Here is a 19,796-nt window from a genome sequence, read left to right on the forward strand (position 1 = left end):
AAAAAGACAGAGACCTCACCTATGCTTCTCCTAATTTTATGAGCTCACACCTGATCCAGGAAATCAGTCCCAGCCAATCTCTCCTGAAGACCCAAGCCCTCCAATCTCAGGAATAACCTTGTGAATCATTCAGCACTCTCTCCAGATGTAATCACATTCTTTCTAACTTGTAGTGAAACATAAAATTTGCAGATACTGTGGTTGAAGTAAAAACACAATGCTGGAGAAACTCAGCTGGTCAAATAGTGCTTTTATATTCATTTATTCAAGAGCCTTGTCTTTCAGTGTGGGCTATCATGTCTCTCTATTCGTCACGATCTCTGACCCTCCAAATTGTAGTTGTTGCCTCCCTTGTTCTTCTTCAGTAAAGGCTCCATCTTTGAGCTGAGACCATAGCCGATGTTGAGTTCATGATTATATAAAGGAAAAAAATACTGAAGGGGTTTCCCATTGCCTTCTTCAGTTGCAGTGTCCATACTGGACAGGTAACCCTGGTCATTGATCAGCAGATTCATCTGCCCAGCATTTTTAGTTTCAATTTGTAGAATCTGCTTATAAAACCATCCACATCTACAATCCATGGCTTCATGTGACCTTGATTGGGAGGCTAAACAGGTACTACACCTTGCCCAAGGGTGATCTCTAGGCCATCAGACAGAAGGAGCGTCTTACACCTCCTTTTGCTGAGAAATTGCACAGCACTGACACTGAATTCTTTATATAGCAAAAGATAAAAATACATAACCAATGTTTTGGGCTTGAGCCCTTCATCAAAGTATAAAAAATGGTGGCAGGCATCCTAATAAAAGGGTAAGTGGGAGGTGTTGTCCCAAAAGGCAGGAGGTAATAGGTGAAGAAGGGAGTGTGGGCGGGCATAGTAGCCAGCAAGGGGAGGAAGGATGGTTCAGTGAATGGAGAGAGAAAGGGGTGGAGAGCTGACAAGGGGAACGAGAGGGGGAAAGGAGAGCAGGTTAGCAGAAACTGGAAAAGTCATTGTTATTGCCATCCAGCTGGAGAGTGCCCAGAATCAGGTGTTGTTCCTCCAATTTATGGTGGCCTTAATTGGATAGTACACAAGGCCATGAACAGTCATGTGAGTAAGGTAGTGTGACAGAACTAAAATGGTTAGCTATTAGGAGGCTTCTGTCACTGGTGGGGACAGAGTGAAGGTGCTCAGCGAAGCAATCTCCCAATCTGCGTCCAGTCTCTCCAATATAGAGAAGGCCACAAAGGGAGGACCAGATGAAGAAAGTCAATCCTGCAGATACACAAGTGAAGTGTTGCTTCATTTGAAAAACCTATTTGGGGGCCCTGGACTGTGTTGAGGAAGGAGGTGTGGGCGCAAATGTGGTACCTCCTGTGGTCACAAAGAAAGGTTCCAGGGGGCGATTGGTGGGAACGGATGGGTGCATGTGGGAGAGGTTCCTATGGAAGGCAGAGAGGTGAGGAGAGAGAAATATGCATCAGAAGATCTGGACTGGAAGGCCTAATCTTGGCAACTGATGTGGTGGAGATGGAGAAATTGCGATAAGGGAACAGAATCCTTGCAGGGGGCAGGATGCGAGGAAGTGTAGACGAGGTGAATGCCATCCCATCAGCCTCCACATCTAACACATTATCCTCTGGAATTTCCAACACTTACAACAGGATCTCACTATCAACATCTTCCCCTCTCTGCCTTCCAAAGAGACCACTTCCTCGACTCCCTTGTGTACACATTCCTCCTTATCAATCACCCCCGGCAACTTCCCCTGTAGCCACAGGAGGTACCTCATGTGTGCCTACATCTCTTCCTTCTCCACAGTGTGGGATCCCACATAGGCCTTTCAAGTGAAGCAACTCTTCTCCTGTGTATCTGCAGGATTGATTTATTGCATCGGATGCTCCCTTTGTGGCCTTCTCTACATCAGAGAGACTAGATGTAGAGTGGGAGATCGCTTCACTGAGCACTTGCGCTCTGTCCGCACCAGTGTCAGGAACCTCCTAGTGGCCAAGCATTTCAGTTCTGCACCCCACTCCCATACTAACAAGTCTATCCATTGTCTCATGAACTATCCCACCAAGACCACCTGAAAATTGGAGGAACAACACCTGATTATCCATCTGGGTACTCTCCAGACATTAACATCGACTTCTCTGGTTTCTGCTAGTCTGCTCTCCTTCCCCCTCCCTTTTATCCCTCAGCTCTCCATCCCCTTCCCTCTCTATTCACTGAGCCATCCCTTCTCCCCTAGCTTGCTGCTGTGCCCTCCCTCCCTTCTCCACCTATTACCTCCTGCCTTGCGACATGCTCCTCCCCCCTTACCTTTTTATTCGGACACCTGCCAACATTCTTCCGTACTTTGATGAAGGGCTCAAGTCCAAAACATTGGCTGTGTATTTTTATCTTTGCTATATAAAGGAAACTGTTTGACCTGCTGAGTATCTCCAACGTTGTGTTTTTCCTATCATGTGATGGCACAGAATTGGCGTCTAATGTTAGATTTCACTCATCTTACAACCATAGAACATTACAGCACAGAAACAGGCCCTTGAACCCTTCTTGTCTGTGCTGATCCATTTTTCTGCCTAGTCCCACTGACCCAAGCCCATTTTACTCTCCCCAGATTCCTATCATTCAACACTCAGCTACACAGGAAGGGCAATTTAGTGGCCAATTAACCCACTGACTTGCACATCTTTAGTATGCGCAGAGGTAACTGGAGCACTGGGGGGGGGGGTGGGGGGCAAGGGAAATCCATACAGCCACAGAGAGACATGCAAACTCCACATCAACAACACTAGAGGTCAGAATCTAACCTGGATCAGTGCCTCGACAGCTGAGCCACTGTCACTTGGTTGAAATGGTGACTTCCTGTTCTTGCAGTTTTAATTTTAAAAAAACATTTAGACATAGAACACTGTAATAGGCCCTTTCAGTCATGACGCTATGCTGCCCAATAACACCCAAATGATCTACAACCCCCAGTATGCTTTGAATGGTAGGAGTAAATCAGAGCACCCGAAGAGAACTGATGCAGAAAGTACAAACTCCTTACAGACAGCTCAGGATTCAAATCCCAGGTCTGGTCTCTGATGCTGTAACAACATTGAAACAACCGCTATGCTAACCACACTGCTCCTAATCGCTACACTAACCGTTCAAGGGTTCTTGAGATCTGTGTATCACGCACAAGGTCGGAGTTATTCTGTCCAATTCCATTTCACCCTTCACAGATGCTGCCTGACCTGCTGAGCATTTCCAACATTTCTGTCAGAATTCCAACAGCTGCCGTGTGGTGCCTTAGGCTAGTTGAGGACAGTACCTTGCTGAAACAGGCTGGGCGACACAACTGTTGCAACGCTTGTCGTGCTCTTGGCTCCACCTGGCTTTCGTCCCCTCTGGCCAGAACCATGACCGGGGGCTTTCTTCCCTTTGACCTCTGACCTGGCCAGCTCTGCTGCCTCCTTCCCGCTCACGAGTGTTGCAGACGGTCTCTGCAAATGCTTGCTGGCAAAGGGGGACGCAACTTCTTCCAAACTTCTTGTAGAGCTTGACTTGTAGGCACGGCTGCTGCTGTTGTTGCTGGAACTTGTGCAAGTCTGGGAGACATTAGAAAAGAAGCAGGAAATAACATTCAAACATCAGGAAAATAACATTAGAAAAGAAGCGGGAAATAACATTCAAACATCAGGAAAATAACATTAGAAAAGAAGCGGGAAATAACATTCAAACATCAGGAAAATAACATTGGAAAAGAAGCAGGAAATAACATTCAAACATCAGGAAAATAACATTAGAAAAGAAGCGGGAAATAACATTCAAACATCAGGAAAATAACATTAGAAAAGAAGCGGGAAATAACATTCAAACATCAGGAAAATAACATTAGAAAAGAAGCGGGAAATAACATTCAAACATCAGGAAAATAACATTAGAAAAGAAGCGGGAAATAACATTCAAACATCAGGAAAATAACATTAGAAAAGAAGCGGGAAATAACATTCAAACATCAGGAAAATAACATTAGAAAAGAAGCGGGAAATAACATTCAAACATCAGGAAAATAACATTAGAAAAGAAGCGGGAAATAACATTCAAACATCAGGAAAATAACATTAGAAAAGAAGCGGGAAATAACATTCAAACATCAGGAAAATAACATTAGAAAAGAAGCGGGAAATAACATTCAAACATCAGGAAAATAACATTAGAAAAGAAGCGGGAAATAACATTCAAACATCAGGAAAATAACATTAGAAAAGAAGCGGGAAATAACATTCAAACATCAGGAAAATAACATTAGAAAAGAAGCGGGAAATAACATTCAAACATCAGGAAAATAACATTAGAAAAGAAGCGGGAAATAACATTCAAACATCAGGAAAATAACATTAGAAAAGATGCAGGAAATCAAGGGAAAAGCCAGATTGGACTAGATTAGAACTAGATAAAATAGGGGAGAAGATACCTGAACATATATTATATAAATGGTATGAAAAATTGGTACAACGTAGGAATTCTCCAGTATTGCAACATCTGCTCAACATTTGGAAGAAGATTCATGTAGAAAGGAATAAAACAAATTACCAACTACCAAAACTAATACTGACGCAAAATCAGCTAATCCCTTTTACAATAGATAACCTTTCCTTTAGAGAATGGGAGAAAAAAGGGATCAAAAGAATACAAAATTATTTTTCGGGTAATAAATTATTATTCTTTGAACAAATGAAGATTAAATATAATATAACTCACGATACAGTATTGGCATACTACCAACTGAAATCCTACTTGAAGGACAAATTGGGAAGCAGTCTGAGGTTACCAGAGGGAAGTAATTTTGAATATGTGATTACAGACACAATGATAATCAAAAAATTTGTAACAAACATGTATATTAAACTACAAGAAAAGGAGAATGAGGAAACAAATGGTAAAACTAAACAAAAATGGGAACAAGATCTAAACATAAAGATAAAGAATGAAACATGGGAGAAGTTATGCTCAGGAACTATGAGAAATACAATAAACACGAGGTTACGTATGATACAATATAACTGGATACACAGGCTATACATTACACCTCAAAAGTTAAATAAATGGGACCCAACAGTATCTGACAGATGTTTTCGCTGTAAAAAGGAAATGGGAACAACAATTCATGCAATTTGGACATGTGAGAAAGTGAAAAAAATTTGGGAAGATCTAAACCAGATATTAAATCAAATCACAAAAAGCAATACCAAAAAACCCAGAGATCTTCCTCCTAAGTAACATAAAAAACAAAGAATTTGGACTCGATTTGGATGGAGCCCTAGCTATAGCAAAAAAATGTATTATGTCAACCTGGAAATTAGAAGATAACTTGAGAATACAACAATGGTATATAGAAATGAATAAATGTATTCCATTAGAAAAAATAACCTATAATTTAAGAAATAACATTACAATATTTGAACAAATATGGGAGCCATACATGAAACACAATAGAGAAAACCTACCGTGGACATCTACCACCTAAAATGACAGAAGGAGAAGAGAATGAAAAGAAATGACTCAGTGGAATTTCTTGTTTATTTTTATTGAGTGACAACATTGTTTGACGGGTTTAATGTATCTTATATTCTGAACTTTAAATAAATGGGAGGGGCGGTGAGGGAGGGAGGGAGGGGAGGAGGGAAGGGGGGGAGAAAACGACACTATATATTTAAGAAGGAAAATGTATGTATCTTGATCAATATGGTTTATAGTGTGAAAAATAAAAAAAATTTTAAGAAAAGAAGCAGGAAATAACATTCAAACATCAGGAAAATAACATTAGAAAAGAAGTGGGAAATAACAGCATGGCAGAAAACCTCCTAATGATTTGTAATAAATTTAAAGAAGCCAATTTAAAATTGTTTAATAGTTCAGCTTCGACATGGATGGGCTGAAGGGCCCATTTCTGTGCTTCAGTGTTCCATGGTTCTGAGATGGAAAGGTAAGGCAGAGGAAGAGCTAGGGTCCTCAAACAAGGCATGTATACAGATTTTAAATTTACTCTGAGTACATACATGACATAACATAAAACTCAAATTCTTTTTCCTGTGGATGAGTAGGATTAACACTTATTGGTCATGTAATGTTGATTATATATCTTTATCTTGTATGGACGCTGCAAGACCGGTTGAGTTCCTCCAGCATTTCTGTGTTTTGACTATGATCACAGAGTTTGCAGACTTTCATGTATACAACACACATCAGTGCTTTCAAAACACTGAAGTATTGAAAGGCATCAACTGAGCAATTATTGATGTGAAACAGTTCAAGGAAAAAAAATACACAAATGTGCTGAAGAAACTCAGCAGGTCATGAGGCATCCATAGGAAGTAAAAGGCAGTCAACATTTTGGGCCTGAGCCTTTCTTCTTTATCTCCAAGGGTAGCATTCCTTGTCAATCAGAATTTTTGGGCTTACTTTTAAGGATCTGTGAATTGTTGGTATGGCAATTGCTTTGAATTCTAGTATGCTGGGCACTTCAGAGGGCAAGGAAGAAGAGTCAACCAAATTGGAGCCAAAATTGGGAATGGCAGCAGATATCCTCCCCATTAGCAAACAGGATAGGAGTTTAAATTTTAAATGTAGACATTCATACAAAATGGTCACAGACACTTTCAGTCCACGAGGCCATGGTGGTCAATTACACTCAACCCTGGTATGTTTTTGAATGGTGGGGGGAAACTGAAGCACACAGAGGAAACCACAGAGGGGGAAACGTACAAACTGCTTACAGACAGAGCTGGATTTTAAACCCAGTCCTGGTCGCTGGAACAGTATTGCGGTCAGTATGCTGACCGTGCTCCCCCTAAATGTAGACATACAGTATAGTAACAGGCTTTTCTGGTCCACAAGCCCGTGCCACCCATTACACTCAATTAACTTACAAACCCCCGTAAGAGGAAACGGGAGCACCTGGTGGAACGGGGAGGACATACAAACTCCTTACAGACAGCACTGGATTCAAACCCGGGTGCCTGGTGCTGTAACAGTGTTGCACTAACTGCTATGCTAATTAGAAGAAAAGGCCATTCACCCCCTTTTCCCTATCCTGCATTCAATGAGGTTATGACTTATCTGTGAATTAACACCATGTTCCTGACTTTTCCACTCATACCTAAATGTCTTTAAATAAAATCTCTCAGTCTCAGATTTGTGTAATAACTGGCCCAGCCTGGATTGCCATTTGAAAAAGATGTTCCAAGCTTCGTCATTCTTCTACATAGTAATGCTCCCATAGCACTCAAAGACCTGGTTTTATATATGTTGGACCAAGCTCACAGACCTAGATCCCTGAAGACCTTCCATTAATATCTTCAAAGCATCATGTAATCCTGGAAAGGTTGTAGCACTAAAACTGGTCATTCTGTTCAACAATTTTATCCTGCCTCAAAGCTCCCCCATCCTCTTCCCATAGCCCCTCAAACCTGCTCCACCATTTAATACGCTGTACAACATTATTACAGCGTCATTGACCCAGGTTTGAATCTGGCGCTATATGTAAGGAGTTTATATGTTCTCTCTGTGTCTGTGTGAGATTCCTCTGGATGCTCCTGTTTCTTTTCACCTTTCAAAATGCACCAGAGGTTGTAGGGTTAATTGAGGTATTTGGGCGGCATGGGATAGTGGTCCGGAAGGGCCTGTTACTGTGCTGTATTTCTAAATTTAAATATGGTCATGACTAATCAGACTGCACATTCCCACCTATCTGCAACAATTTCCTTATTTATCAAAAAAATATTTTGACGGATTCCATTGCCATTTCAGAAGTTCTGAAGATTCACAACTCTCTGGGAAAATAACACTTGCCTCTTCTCTGCTTTGAATGATTGGTCTCTTATTTTTGAACATTGACCCCGTGTTCTAGATTCTCCCACAAGGGAAACATCCTCTCTTCATGCACCTTGTCTAGAGCCCTCAGGTCATGAACTGTTTCACTCAAATCCCTCTTATTGTTCTAGTTTAAATAGTAGCAGAGTGCCACAGAAGAAGTGTTCTGGGCCTGTAACCCAAAGGTCATTGGATCAAAACCACTCTCTGCTATTTGCCTTGTCAACAACAATTTCCTGGCCTGCAGGAAAAAGAATCTCAGGGTGTTGATATCATGTATGTACTCTGATAATGTCCAGCCTTTCCTTGTTAGTTACATTGTCCATTCCTATATTCATCAAACCAACATTCTCTGAGCTTCTTCCCAAATATTTACATCCGTTCTTAAATAAGGACTCCACTTCTGACCATAGTCCTCCAGATGTGGTCTCACCATGTGATCTCCATAACTGAAGCAACATCTCTGTACTTTTGTACTTAATTACCCTGCAATAAACAACATACATTCTGCTGGTTTTCCTAATTACCTGTTGTTCTTGCTAACAAGCCTTTTCTGAATTATGCACAAAACACTCAGATCCTTTTCCAATTTGTCCAAATCACCACTATTCTTTCTCCTTTACACAATTTTTCTCTCCTCATTTGTTCCCTTTGCATGTTACTTCCCTGACCCTTTCAGCTCTGAGGGTACATTGATCCCATGCTGGACAGCTAGTGTGCAAGAACAAAGTAGGTTGTGGATCATTCAGCTCCTTGCACCTGTTTTGCCTCACAACAAGGTTGTGGCTGGTAATTTTTCCCCCAAAATAAATTTATTAAGCAACAAAAAAAACTTTGTACATGCTATAAAAATGTATATTGCGCTCCTGTTTTTTTTGGACAGAAAAACCAACACACACATATAGACAAAAGTGCACGTGCACCCCTCAGATACATGCCCAGCCCCTCCATTCCGTGACCACCTTGGCACCTTTGTTGACAGTATCATCGGTATATTATCAATATTGGGTAGCTGGTCTTTTACCTTAATGCTAGTTTATTGTCCTAACCTTATATTCCATTGAAGCAATTCAAAATCCAGAGCATGACCACAATGTGACTGGAGCCACATATCTGGGTTATCTATTGAGTGGGTAGGATCGTTCAATTTATCACAGATTTGAATTAAATAAATCCACAGTCACTTTCTAACATTTACTGTCACTGACAAAGAACAACACAATAATTAGACGCACAAAGTTGCCTATAGAAGGTTAATAGCCTGAATACGCCGGAGACTGTCTCATCTTGGAAGCCAAACAGGCTCAGGACTGGTCAGCACTTGGAGGAGAGACCACCTAGGATCACCAGGTGTGAGGAGGCTGGACAAAGTGGTGACTCTGTCTACCTTACGGTAGACAAAAGTTAAAGAACTTCATTTATGCTACATTCTAAATGTAGTATTTCATGACAATAATGGAATCTTTACCTTTACTTCATGTGAGCTGACTCAGAATCTTCTTTTACAGCATCTGACATTCCTTGCTCTTTAAAATTTAACACATCAAAACATCCTCCATGCACCTATTCTTAAAGACCTCTATCAGATTATTCAGCAGACAAATTTCCACAAGCATCCTTCAGATATTCTGATCAACCAATATAAACTAGCAATCGATTGTTTTGGTTCTGACTCACCTTGACTAGAGTATTTACACACTGAGACATAAGTGTCAAGCTTATTATCATCTGATTGCACAAGAACAACCCAACCAAAGAGCGTTCTCCGATCCTCGATGCAAACACACAGTTAGGCACAAACAGACAAACAATATGTATGCAAGACAAGTATTTCAATATACAAATAAATAAATAAATAGTTTGTGAATATGAGAGCCTCAGATCGTTAGTGTGAGCAGTTCCTTTGGTCATTTAGCATTCTCCTGCCTGTGGGAAGAAGCTGTTCCTCAGCCTGGTGGTGCTGGCTCTGATGCTCCTGTCTCTTTCCCAACAGGAGCAGGTGAAAGATGCTGTGTGTGGGGTGGAAGGGGTCCTCAATAATTTTGCACGCCCTTTTCAGACAATGATCCCGATAGATCATATCGATATGGGTGGGGGGGGGGGGGGGGAAGGAGACTCCAGTGATCTTCTCTACCACTCTTATGGTCCTGTGGATTGACCTCCGATCCATTTCTCTGAAGCAAGCATACCACACTGTGATGCAGCCAGCCAGGATGCTCTCGATAGACTCCTGTAGAAGGTTGACATAATGATGCCCCGTAGCCTTGCTCACTTCAGTCTTCTCAGGACGTCCAGTCTCTGTAGCACTTCCTGACAAGTGAGGAGATAATGTTGTGTCCAAGGTAGGTTATTAGTTACGTGGACTCCAAGGAATTCGGTGCTCTCCACTATAGTTATTGATCCGTAGTGGAGGGTGGTCCTTCCTGGTCCTCCTGAAGTCCATGATCATTTCCTTCATCTCGTCCACGTTAACTCTCGGGATGTTACTCTTGTAACATATCATGAGATTTTCCACCTCTTCTCTGTAGTGCAACTCATCGTTTTTTCCTGTGTGGGAGTGCTGGGCAGATTATATCTCTAGCTACTTTACTCTATAAACCTCAGTGATTTTTTTGCTTTATAAGTGCATATTCCACAGCCCTCAGGAGTCTTCCAAGCTTCATTGAGCAAGTCATTGTAAATATTCCACAAATAGAACAAGACATTCCCAATGCACAACAATCTCAAATTACACCCAGATGGGCCACTGTATCTGGAGAGTCCCTGGAGCTCTTGCTATTTTAATCCCAGATGCGAAATTCCTCACTGTCATAAGAATTACAATCTCTTATCTATAAATCTTTGGCAACCAAAAAAGCACAGCAGTCAAGGATGGGAATGTGAGACATCAGGTATGATGTTAGACTGCAATGTCGGGAAAAATTGCTGAAAAAAATTAACATAATTACTGCCCGTGTGGTCGTTCACACTGGGCGCCTCTTTAGACTCCAAGTACCTGAGTGCCACAGTCCTAGTGCTATAGAGTGAATGACCAACAATGAATTTTTCCAGTACAATTTTGACTGCAGGCTTCTTCCAAAAAGTTGTAGGGATCCTGCAAGATAAATCACAGTGCAGGAATTGAATCAAAATTCTTGCACATCCCTTTTTAGACTGCCTGTGTGGTGGCAAAATTCCTTGATTGTGCCGTTACATGCCTGCAGTCTAAAATCCATAAGGGACAGGCTGATATCTGAACACAAGTTCACTGGGACAATACTGGCGGATGGCTGACTGGGACATCTCACTGAGACATCTCAATGACAGCTGACTGGGACATCTCACTGAGACATTTCATGATGGCTGACTGGGACATCTCACTTGGACTTGTCTGGGGACAGCTGACTGGGACATGCCACTGGAATGTCTCACTGGGACATCACTGGAGATAGGTGACATGACATCTCACTGGGACAACTATGGGGACTGTTGACTGGGACATCTCACTGGAACAACTATGGGGACTGTTGACTGGGACATCTCACTGGAACAACTATGGGGACTGTTGACTGGGACATCTCACTGGGATGTAACTGGGGATGGCCGACTGGGACATCTCACGAGGACAGCTCATTGGGACATCACTGGGGATACTTGCAGGGATATCCACTGGCAGTGGCTCACTGGGAATTTGCTGAGATCATCATATATTGAGGGGTGGTCTGATTCACCGAGACACCTTTGGCGACATCTCACTATATCAGCGGCCAGCTCACTGGGATACCACTGGGGGCTCCTTACTGGGGCTAGCTCACTGGGACAACACCGGTTCACTGGCAGGTGCCCATGGCAATGAGAAGAAATACTTGCGTGCATGAAATGTGATCCTATAAAGAACTGATTTGGCTCACAGTCATCAACACTTAAAGGGTTTTGGAAACAGCTGGAAAACAGCAGGAGAACAAAGAGCTTGCCGTGAATCCTGAGCAAACAACGGGCTGACAAGATCTCAGAAGCTGAGTACCAGCTGTGTAAACTCTAGCATGGCGCTGATGATCAGGAACATGTCTTCATTTGAATTGAGCATGGATAGTAAGAGCCCGAGGGCTGTTTAATTATAACTTAGTGTTCACTCACCTTCTCTGTTCCAGTAACTGCACTGACAACTGTGCTTAAAGATTCAGTGGCTTTCTTGACTTTCTGTTTTGGCCTCTCCCTGTCCTTTCGACTCTGCAAAGCAGTAAAGAAATAAAATTATTCACTAAAACAGAGACAGCTGGAGGTCGGGTGGCTTCTGTGGGGAGAGAAACTAAGTCAACATTTTATATCCCCCAACCTTTCAGCAGAATTTAAAATTGTTCAATTTGCCTTCTAGTTAGCTGCACTCATGTTTACCTCATACAACACAAAAGGAATCCATTGAATTCCAATTCCATGCCAGCTCCCAGCAGGACAGTCCCATTTCTTCTCTCTTCATTTCCCTGCAACTTACTCTCAGTCATATTCATTAACTCTCCTTTGATTCTCTTTCTCTTTGCTACTTCGGGGTAATTCACAGGGGCCAACAGTGCACATCAGGACAAAAGGGGGAAACTGGAGCGTCCGGAGGAAACCCACTCAGCCTCAGACTCCGTGTAGACGATATCAGAGGTCAAAATTGAATTCAGCTACCCAAAGCTATGGGTGTAAGCTCAGTCTGTCCACTTCTCCCTTTGGAACATCCCCACCATCCTGGGAATCAATCTGGCACCCCTTCATTGCCTTCCCTCTTAAATACATCGTAACTTGCATAATGACTTGGACATGTGCGTAAGATAGAGGATGAACAAAACAATGAGAGGCTTGGAAAGGCAGAGAGTAAACCATTCCCCATTCAGCAGCATCTGTAACCAGAGGCCAAAATAGGAAGGAGTTTAGAGGGGACACAAGGAAGAAGTTGGTTGAAGTTCAGAACGCTCTGCCTTAGAATATGGTAAAGACAGATTCTGACAACACAAAAGAAGCATCTCAATAAGCACTTGAACTGACAGGACACAAAAGGCTGGAGACAAGTGCTGGTGAATAGCTTAGAGCAGCCATTCTCAATGGAGGCCCTAAACGCACCACCCCCCACCCAACCAGGGAGCCAAAGCACATTTAAGTTTTCTTTTCACCTCATGCAACATAAATATTTGCAGTCATATGAGAAAAGCATGGAAGAAACCAAAACAACTGCTTCACAGGGAAGGAGGTCCATAAACTTTGAACAGAGTCCTGCGGGAGGGGGTGGGGGGAGATTTAAAAAAATTAACAATGGCCTGGTTTTCTGAGTACTAGATGGTCAACACAGACAAAATGGCCCTAAGAACCTGCTTCAGTACTGTTTGACTCCACATCTAAATCCCAAAAAATAATAAATGAGTAAAACATGAAAGTCTGCAGACACCATGATTAGAGCAAAAACATGTCGCTGGAGAAACTCAGGAGGTCAAACAGTGTCCTTTATATAGCAAAGATAAAGACACATAAGCACACTCTTATTTGTCGGGAACCTGCCCACATTTTGTTCATACCTTCGTGAAGGGTTCAAGCCCAAAACATTGGTTACGTATTCATACAATATCTTTGGTACTGAGCTTCTCCAGCAATGTGTTTTCACTAAAATAATCAATAATATGCTATGTGTCATCTCTTATTTTTACAAAGAGTGCTGGCAGCAGATACATGGTACAGGGGGTTAACACTCTGACCTGGCTTGACTTTGGAAAGTGGGTTTGCCAGGGAATCTGCCAGGACTCTTGCCACTGGTTGTTATCCAGGGATCCCTTCCTGGAACAATTCTGTGTGTATGGGAACAACATTCAACGTTCCTGCTCTACCTCCTGGAGTGAAACAACCCAACGACACTTAAAATGGGGTCATGATTGACAAATCAGCTCTTGGTTGAGTTATGCTGGTAGAATTTCAGGAGAAACGGTTGGAAAAATTGACTTTAATTGGGTGTGTAACATACACAGAAAAAGCCTTTGCAGGTTCAGTTCAATCAATAAACTATTGATTTACTCGAGTCACAACTGGGGTGGCATGGTTAGCACCACACTGTTCCAACACCAGCGATCAGGACCTGAGTTCAAATCCAGCACTGACTGTATGTTCTCACCGAGTCTGCATGGGTTTCCTTGGGGTGCTCTGGTTTCCTCCCACCGTTTAAAACACAGCACTGGGGTGTTGTAGGTTGATTAGGTGGCATGGGCTTGTAGGCCAAAATGGTGTATCAGTGCAGTATGTTTAAATTTAAAATAAAATTTTGAAAATTTAAATATTTCCTGAATGTTTTGACGTTAAAATTAGAGTGAATGGAATTACTCATGAAAGCAATCTTGGTAATGCAGCTCTATGGATAAGTTGAGAACTAGACAGAAGCCCAAGTAGCAGAAAGTTTCACATACTTCTTTGGCCACACGCGCCAGAATCTGAAGGGCCTTTTGTCCTTCTAATAGGATCTTTTCCAGACTGATCATCTGTGATTAACAGCCCTTCCAAGAGAACCAATACTTCACTTATGAATCTCCAGATCATCACTTATTGGATCAGGTGCTCCCATGGTGGCCCTTTCTACATGAGTGAGATGTACACATATTGGGAGATCGTTTCACTGAGTACCTTTACTTTTTATGCAGGAATGGTAGGGATCTCCCAGTGGCCAACCATTTTAATTCCACGACCCACTCCCATGTCTCTCATGGCCTCATGCACTGTGAGACCAAGGCTACCTGTAAATTGGAGAAACACCTAATATTCTATCTGGGCACTCTTCAATTGGATGGCATTGACATTGACTTCTCTGGTTTCTGTCTGGCCACTCCTTCTATTCCCCATCTCTCTGTTATCTCAGCTTTGTTCTCTGTGCTGTCTCACCCATATCCACCAATGACCCCTTGCTTGTGGGCCTGTGCTCCTCCCCCCACCATTTTATTCAAGCACCTGCTTGTACCTTGATGAAGGGCTCAGGCCAAAAATGTTGGTTGTGTATCTTTACCTTTGCTACATAAAGAACGCTGTGAGGCTTTCTGAGATTCTCCAGCATTTTTGTGTAAACTGTGATGAACAAGTCTTCACTCTTCTCCCTCAGTCAGTCACCACCAAGTATCAAATGCTGCAGATGAAGTGTGTTTGACCTGAAACAGCCCTGCTTCTCTCTCTCGGTATGCTGCCCGACCTGATGAGTATTTCTAACATTTTCTGCTTTTCTGTGCTGCAGAGAGGGGTTCAGGTGAGTTTTGGCAGGGAACAATTTATGGTCAGTAGTTATAGCGCAGAAATAGGTCTTTTCATCAATTTTGCCTTTGACCACCAAGTATTCCCATCTGCCTGTGTTCAGCCCATATGCCTCAAAACCTTTCCCATCTATGAAGGTGAAAATTGTCCCCACTCCTACCACTTTCTCTGGCAACATGTTCCATGTACCCTCTCTATTCTCTGTGTGAAGAAGATTCCTTTTTAAAAAAAACTTACAACACGGTAGAAGCCAATTCTGGCCATAGAAACCTGTGCTGCCTGATAATACCCAATTGACCTACAGCCTCATATGTTTTGGATGGTGAGAGGGAAACTGGAGCACCTGGAGAAAACACACGCAGGTCACGGGGAGAATGTACAAATTCCTTACAGACAGCGCCAGATTCAAACACAAGTTGGATAATGTCACACTAACCACTATGCCAAATGTTCTGCCATTCCCTCTCTATTTGAATCAATGCCTTCTAGTTTTAGATTCCCCCAGTCTAGTAAAAAGGTGAGGACTGTTTACCTTGCCTATACTCCTCAAAATGCTATTCAGTCACCCCTTATACCCCTACACACCAAGAAGTCCAAGTCAATCCAGCCTCTCCTTATAAATCACTTACATTCTCCATCACCTCCCCCCACGCCATCCCTCACAATCGCCAAAATAAATTACATCCTCTGGCTCATTTGGTAAAATTCAGGTCAGATTTTGATTTGATTCCTCAGTTAGAGCTACTCAGCAAATCTAGATGTAGAAAGCATCCATTAACAAATCGCATCTTGAAGAAAGCACATCAGCGCCTTTACTTCCTCAGGAGTTTACGGAGGTTTGGTATGACATCAGAAACTCTGGCAAATTTCTACAGATGATTGGTGGAAAGTGTGCTGACCAGCTGCATCACGGTCTGGAATGGGGACACCAATACCCCTGAGCAGAAAGCCTTGCAAAAGGTAGTGGACACAGCCCAGGATATCACAGGCAAAACCCTCTCCATCATCAATCTAAACAGAAAGCTGTCACACTGTTCTCACTGCTACCATGAGAAAAGAGGTATAGGTACCATAAGACTCACACCACCAAGTTCAGGAACAGCTGCTACCCCTCAACCTTCAGACTCCTCTTTTTTTAAAATTTTTTATTTTTCACACCATAAACCACATTGACCATGATACATACATTTTCCTTTTCAAATATATACAGTGCCATTTTCTCCCCCTCCCTCCCTCCTCCCATCCCACCCTCCCTACCTCCCCCCCATCCATTTAAAGTACAAAATCTAAGATACATTAAACCAGTCAAACAATGTTGTCATTCAATAAAAATAAACAAGAAATTCCACTGAGTCAATTCTTTTCATTTCCTTCTCCTTTTGTTAATTTAGGTAGTGAATGTCCCCGGTAGGTTTTCGCTATTGTGTTTCATGTAAGGCTCCCATATTTGTTCAAATATTTCAATATTATTGAAATGTTATTTTTTCTAATGGAATACATTTATTCATTTCTATATACCATTGTTGTATTTTCAAATTATCTTCCAATTTCCAGGTTGACATAATACATTTTTTTGCGACGGCTAGAGCTATCTTAACAAATCTTTTTCGTGCACCATCCAAATCAATTCCAAATTCTTTGTTTTTTATGTTACTTAGGAGGAAGATCTCTGGATTTTTTGGTATATTGTTTTCTGTAATTTTATTTAATATTTGGTTTAGATCTTCCCAAAATTTTTCTACTTTCTCACATGTCCAGATTGCATGAATTGTTGTTCCCATTTCTTTTTTACATCGAAAACATCTGTCAGATACTGTTGGGTCCCATTTATTTAACTTTTGAGGTGTAATGTATAGTTATATTGTATCATACGTAACCTCGTATTTATTGTATTTCTCATCGTTCCAGAACATAACTTCTCCCATGTTTCCTTTTTTATCTTTATATTTAAATCTTGTTCCCATTTTTGTTTAGTTTTACCATTTGTTTCCTCATTCTCCTTTTCTTGCAGTTTAATATACATATTTGTTATAAATCTTTTGATTATCATTGTATCTGTAATCACATATTCAAAGTTACTTCCCTCTGGTAACCTCAGACTGCTTCCTAATTTGTCCTTCAAGTAAGATCTCAATTGGTAATATGCCAGCACTGTATCTTGAGTTATATTGTATTTATCTTTCATTTGTTCAAAGGATAATAATCTATTTCCTGAAAAACAATTTTCTATTCTTTTGATCCCTTTTTTCTCCCATTCTCTAAAGGAAAGGTTATCTATTGTAAAAGGGAGTAACTTATTTTGAGTCAATATTAGTTTTGGTAATTGGTAATTTGTTTTATTCCTTTCTACATGAATCTTTTTCCAAATATTGAGTAGATGATGTAATACTGGAGAACTCCTACGCTGTACCAATTTTTCATCCCATTTATATAATATGTGTTCAGGTATCTTTTCCCCTATTTTATCTAATTCTAATCTAGTCCAATCTGGCTTTTCCCTTGTTTGATAAAAATCTGATAGGTATCTTAATTGTGCGGCTCTATAATAATTTTTAAAGTTTGGCAGTTGTAAGCCTCCTTGTTTATACCATTCTGTTAATTTATCTAGTGCTATCCTCGGTTTCCCCCCTTTCCATAAAAATTTCCTTATTATTTTCTTTAACTCCTTGAAGAATTTCTCTGTCAAGTGTATTGGCAATGCTTGAAATAGGTATAATATCCTTGGGAAAATGTTCATTTTAATACAGTTTATCCTTCCTATTAGTGTTAATGGTAAATCTTTCCAATGCTCTAAATCGTCCTGTAATTTTTTCATTAGTGGATAATAATTGAGTTTATATAGATGGCCGAGATTTTTATTTATTTGTATACCTAGGTATCTTATTGCTTGCATTTGCCATCTGAATGGTGATTCCTTCTTAAATTTTGAGAAATCCACATTATTCATTGGCATTGCTTCACTTTTATTTACATTAATCTTGTAACCCGACACTTCTCCATATTCCTTCAATTTCTTATATAATTCTTTTATTGATAGTTCTGCTTCTGTTAAGTATACTATAACATCATCCGCAAATAAACTGATTTTATATTCCTTGTCTTTTATTTTTATCCCTTTTATATTATTTTCTGTTCTTATCAATTCTGCCAGTGGTTCTATAGCTAACGCGAACAATAAGGGTGATAGTGGGCATCCCTGCCTTGTTGATCTGCTTAAATTAAATTGCTTTGATATATATCCATTTACTGTCACTTTCGCCAATGGCCCCTTATATAATGCTTTAATCCAATTAATATACTTCTCTGGTAAACTGAATTTTTGCAATACTTTGAATAAATAATTCCATTCTACTCTGTCAAAGGCCTTTTCTGCGTCTAAAGCAACTGCTACTTTTGGCGCTTTACTCCCTTCTACTGCATGAATTAAGTTAATAAATTTACAAATATTGTCAACCTTCAGACTCCTCAACGACAAACTCAATCAGATACTCATTTAAGGGATCTTTTGCACTTTATTAATTTTTTTTCTCTGTATTGGAGTTTGTTTACATTTCTTTATTTGTTCATGTGTATGTTGAGTCAGTTTTTTTTTTGCACTACCAATAACTGTAATTCTGCCTCACCCGCAGTGAAAGAATTTCAGGGCTGTATGTGTTGTCTTGTATGTACCCTGACAATAAATCTGAAAATCTAACAGAATCCCACCCAATCAAACTCCCATCCAATCAAACTCCCAGTTGCAGACCCAAAGAGCAGGAAAGGACCAGGCCTTGCTTGTCACCTCAAATAGAAAAGCATTGCTCCTCCTCACAGTCCCCTCCTCTGCAATCAGACATCAACACAACTCTCTCACTCCCCCCTCCATCAACAGACTTGTGAGGATCTCCCTACTTCTGCCCTGCTAACATGTGTAAACAGTCGACATGAACAGAAAAGATCCCACCCTCCATTCACGTACACCCACCAATCACTTCTCAGACTGCGTCATATTTCTCCCAACTCCACTCTGCCAGATTGGTGACCACGTTACAGAGTGAACAACAAGAACCTGGAGAGACTCAGTGTCAAAGGAAATATCCATGGAGAGAAATGGTCATCACCGTTTTGGGTTGCCACTTTTTATGCATATTAAAGTGAGGAAGAGAAATCATGTTAAAAAGGGAGGTAGGAGAGGGAGAGCAATGGCCTGTGCACTGGACAGAATAAAGTGGGAGAGCTGAAGGTGGAAACCTTTGGGGTGGGTGGAGAGGAAAGGTTTGGGAAAAATGTGAGTGTGGGAGCAGGCAAAGCAGCAATGGCAATGATGGAACTGGAAAGAGGTGAGGTGTTATGTCAAACTAGGAAAATCAATGTTCTTGTGCTTATCTTTCTTTACCTACATTGCAAAGGCTGAAGCCCAAAGATGAGAGCAAGTCTTGTGTTAATCCAATGCTATTATAGCAAGGAACTGTAAAATAGGAAATGCAGCTGCTAATTTCTAAATTCCTCAATGTTATTCTTTATGGCAGACTCTGAGTTAAGTCCCAAAGGGATGCATACAAGACAGATATTTCTTTCCAATCGAGTAGAAATATGCAGGATGTAGAATTCAGATACTGTTTCTGAGCACAGTGTTACAGGCACAAAGGAAGAGCTTGGCCCCTTTGTAAACACACTAATTTAGTGGTGGCTGTTTTGTAAGACTTGGAAAGTTCATCACATGGTAGTCTTC

The 19,796-nt window shown here is 41.1% G+C and overlaps 1 protein-coding gene across 5 annotated transcripts in view; it reads right to left on the reverse strand.

Annotated features, from left to right (window-relative positions):
• The window catches only part of LOC138747616 (protein AF-10-like), a 222,294-nt gene that overhangs the window by 77,815 nt on the left and 124,683 nt on the right, over positions 1-19,796 (reverse strand). For all 5 annotated transcript variants that reach the window (XM_069906998.1, XM_069907001.1, XM_069906997.1 and 2 more), the window contains 2 exons: positions 11,966-12,058; positions 3,306-3,582 (listed from right to left, as the gene is read on the reverse strand). In XM_069906998.1, the coding sequence (XP_069763099.1) occupies positions 3,306-3,582; positions 11,966-12,058 (370 nt within the window). The remainder of the gene's footprint in view (positions 1-3,305; positions 3,583-11,965; positions 12,059-19,796) is intronic.

This window comes from Narcine bancroftii, chromosome 12 (genome assembly GCF_036971445.1).
Source record: "Narcine bancroftii isolate sNarBan1 chromosome 12, sNarBan1.hap1, whole genome shotgun sequence".
Taxonomy (NCBI): Eukaryota; Metazoa; Chordata; class Chondrichthyes; order Torpediniformes; family Narcinidae; genus Narcine; species Narcine bancroftii.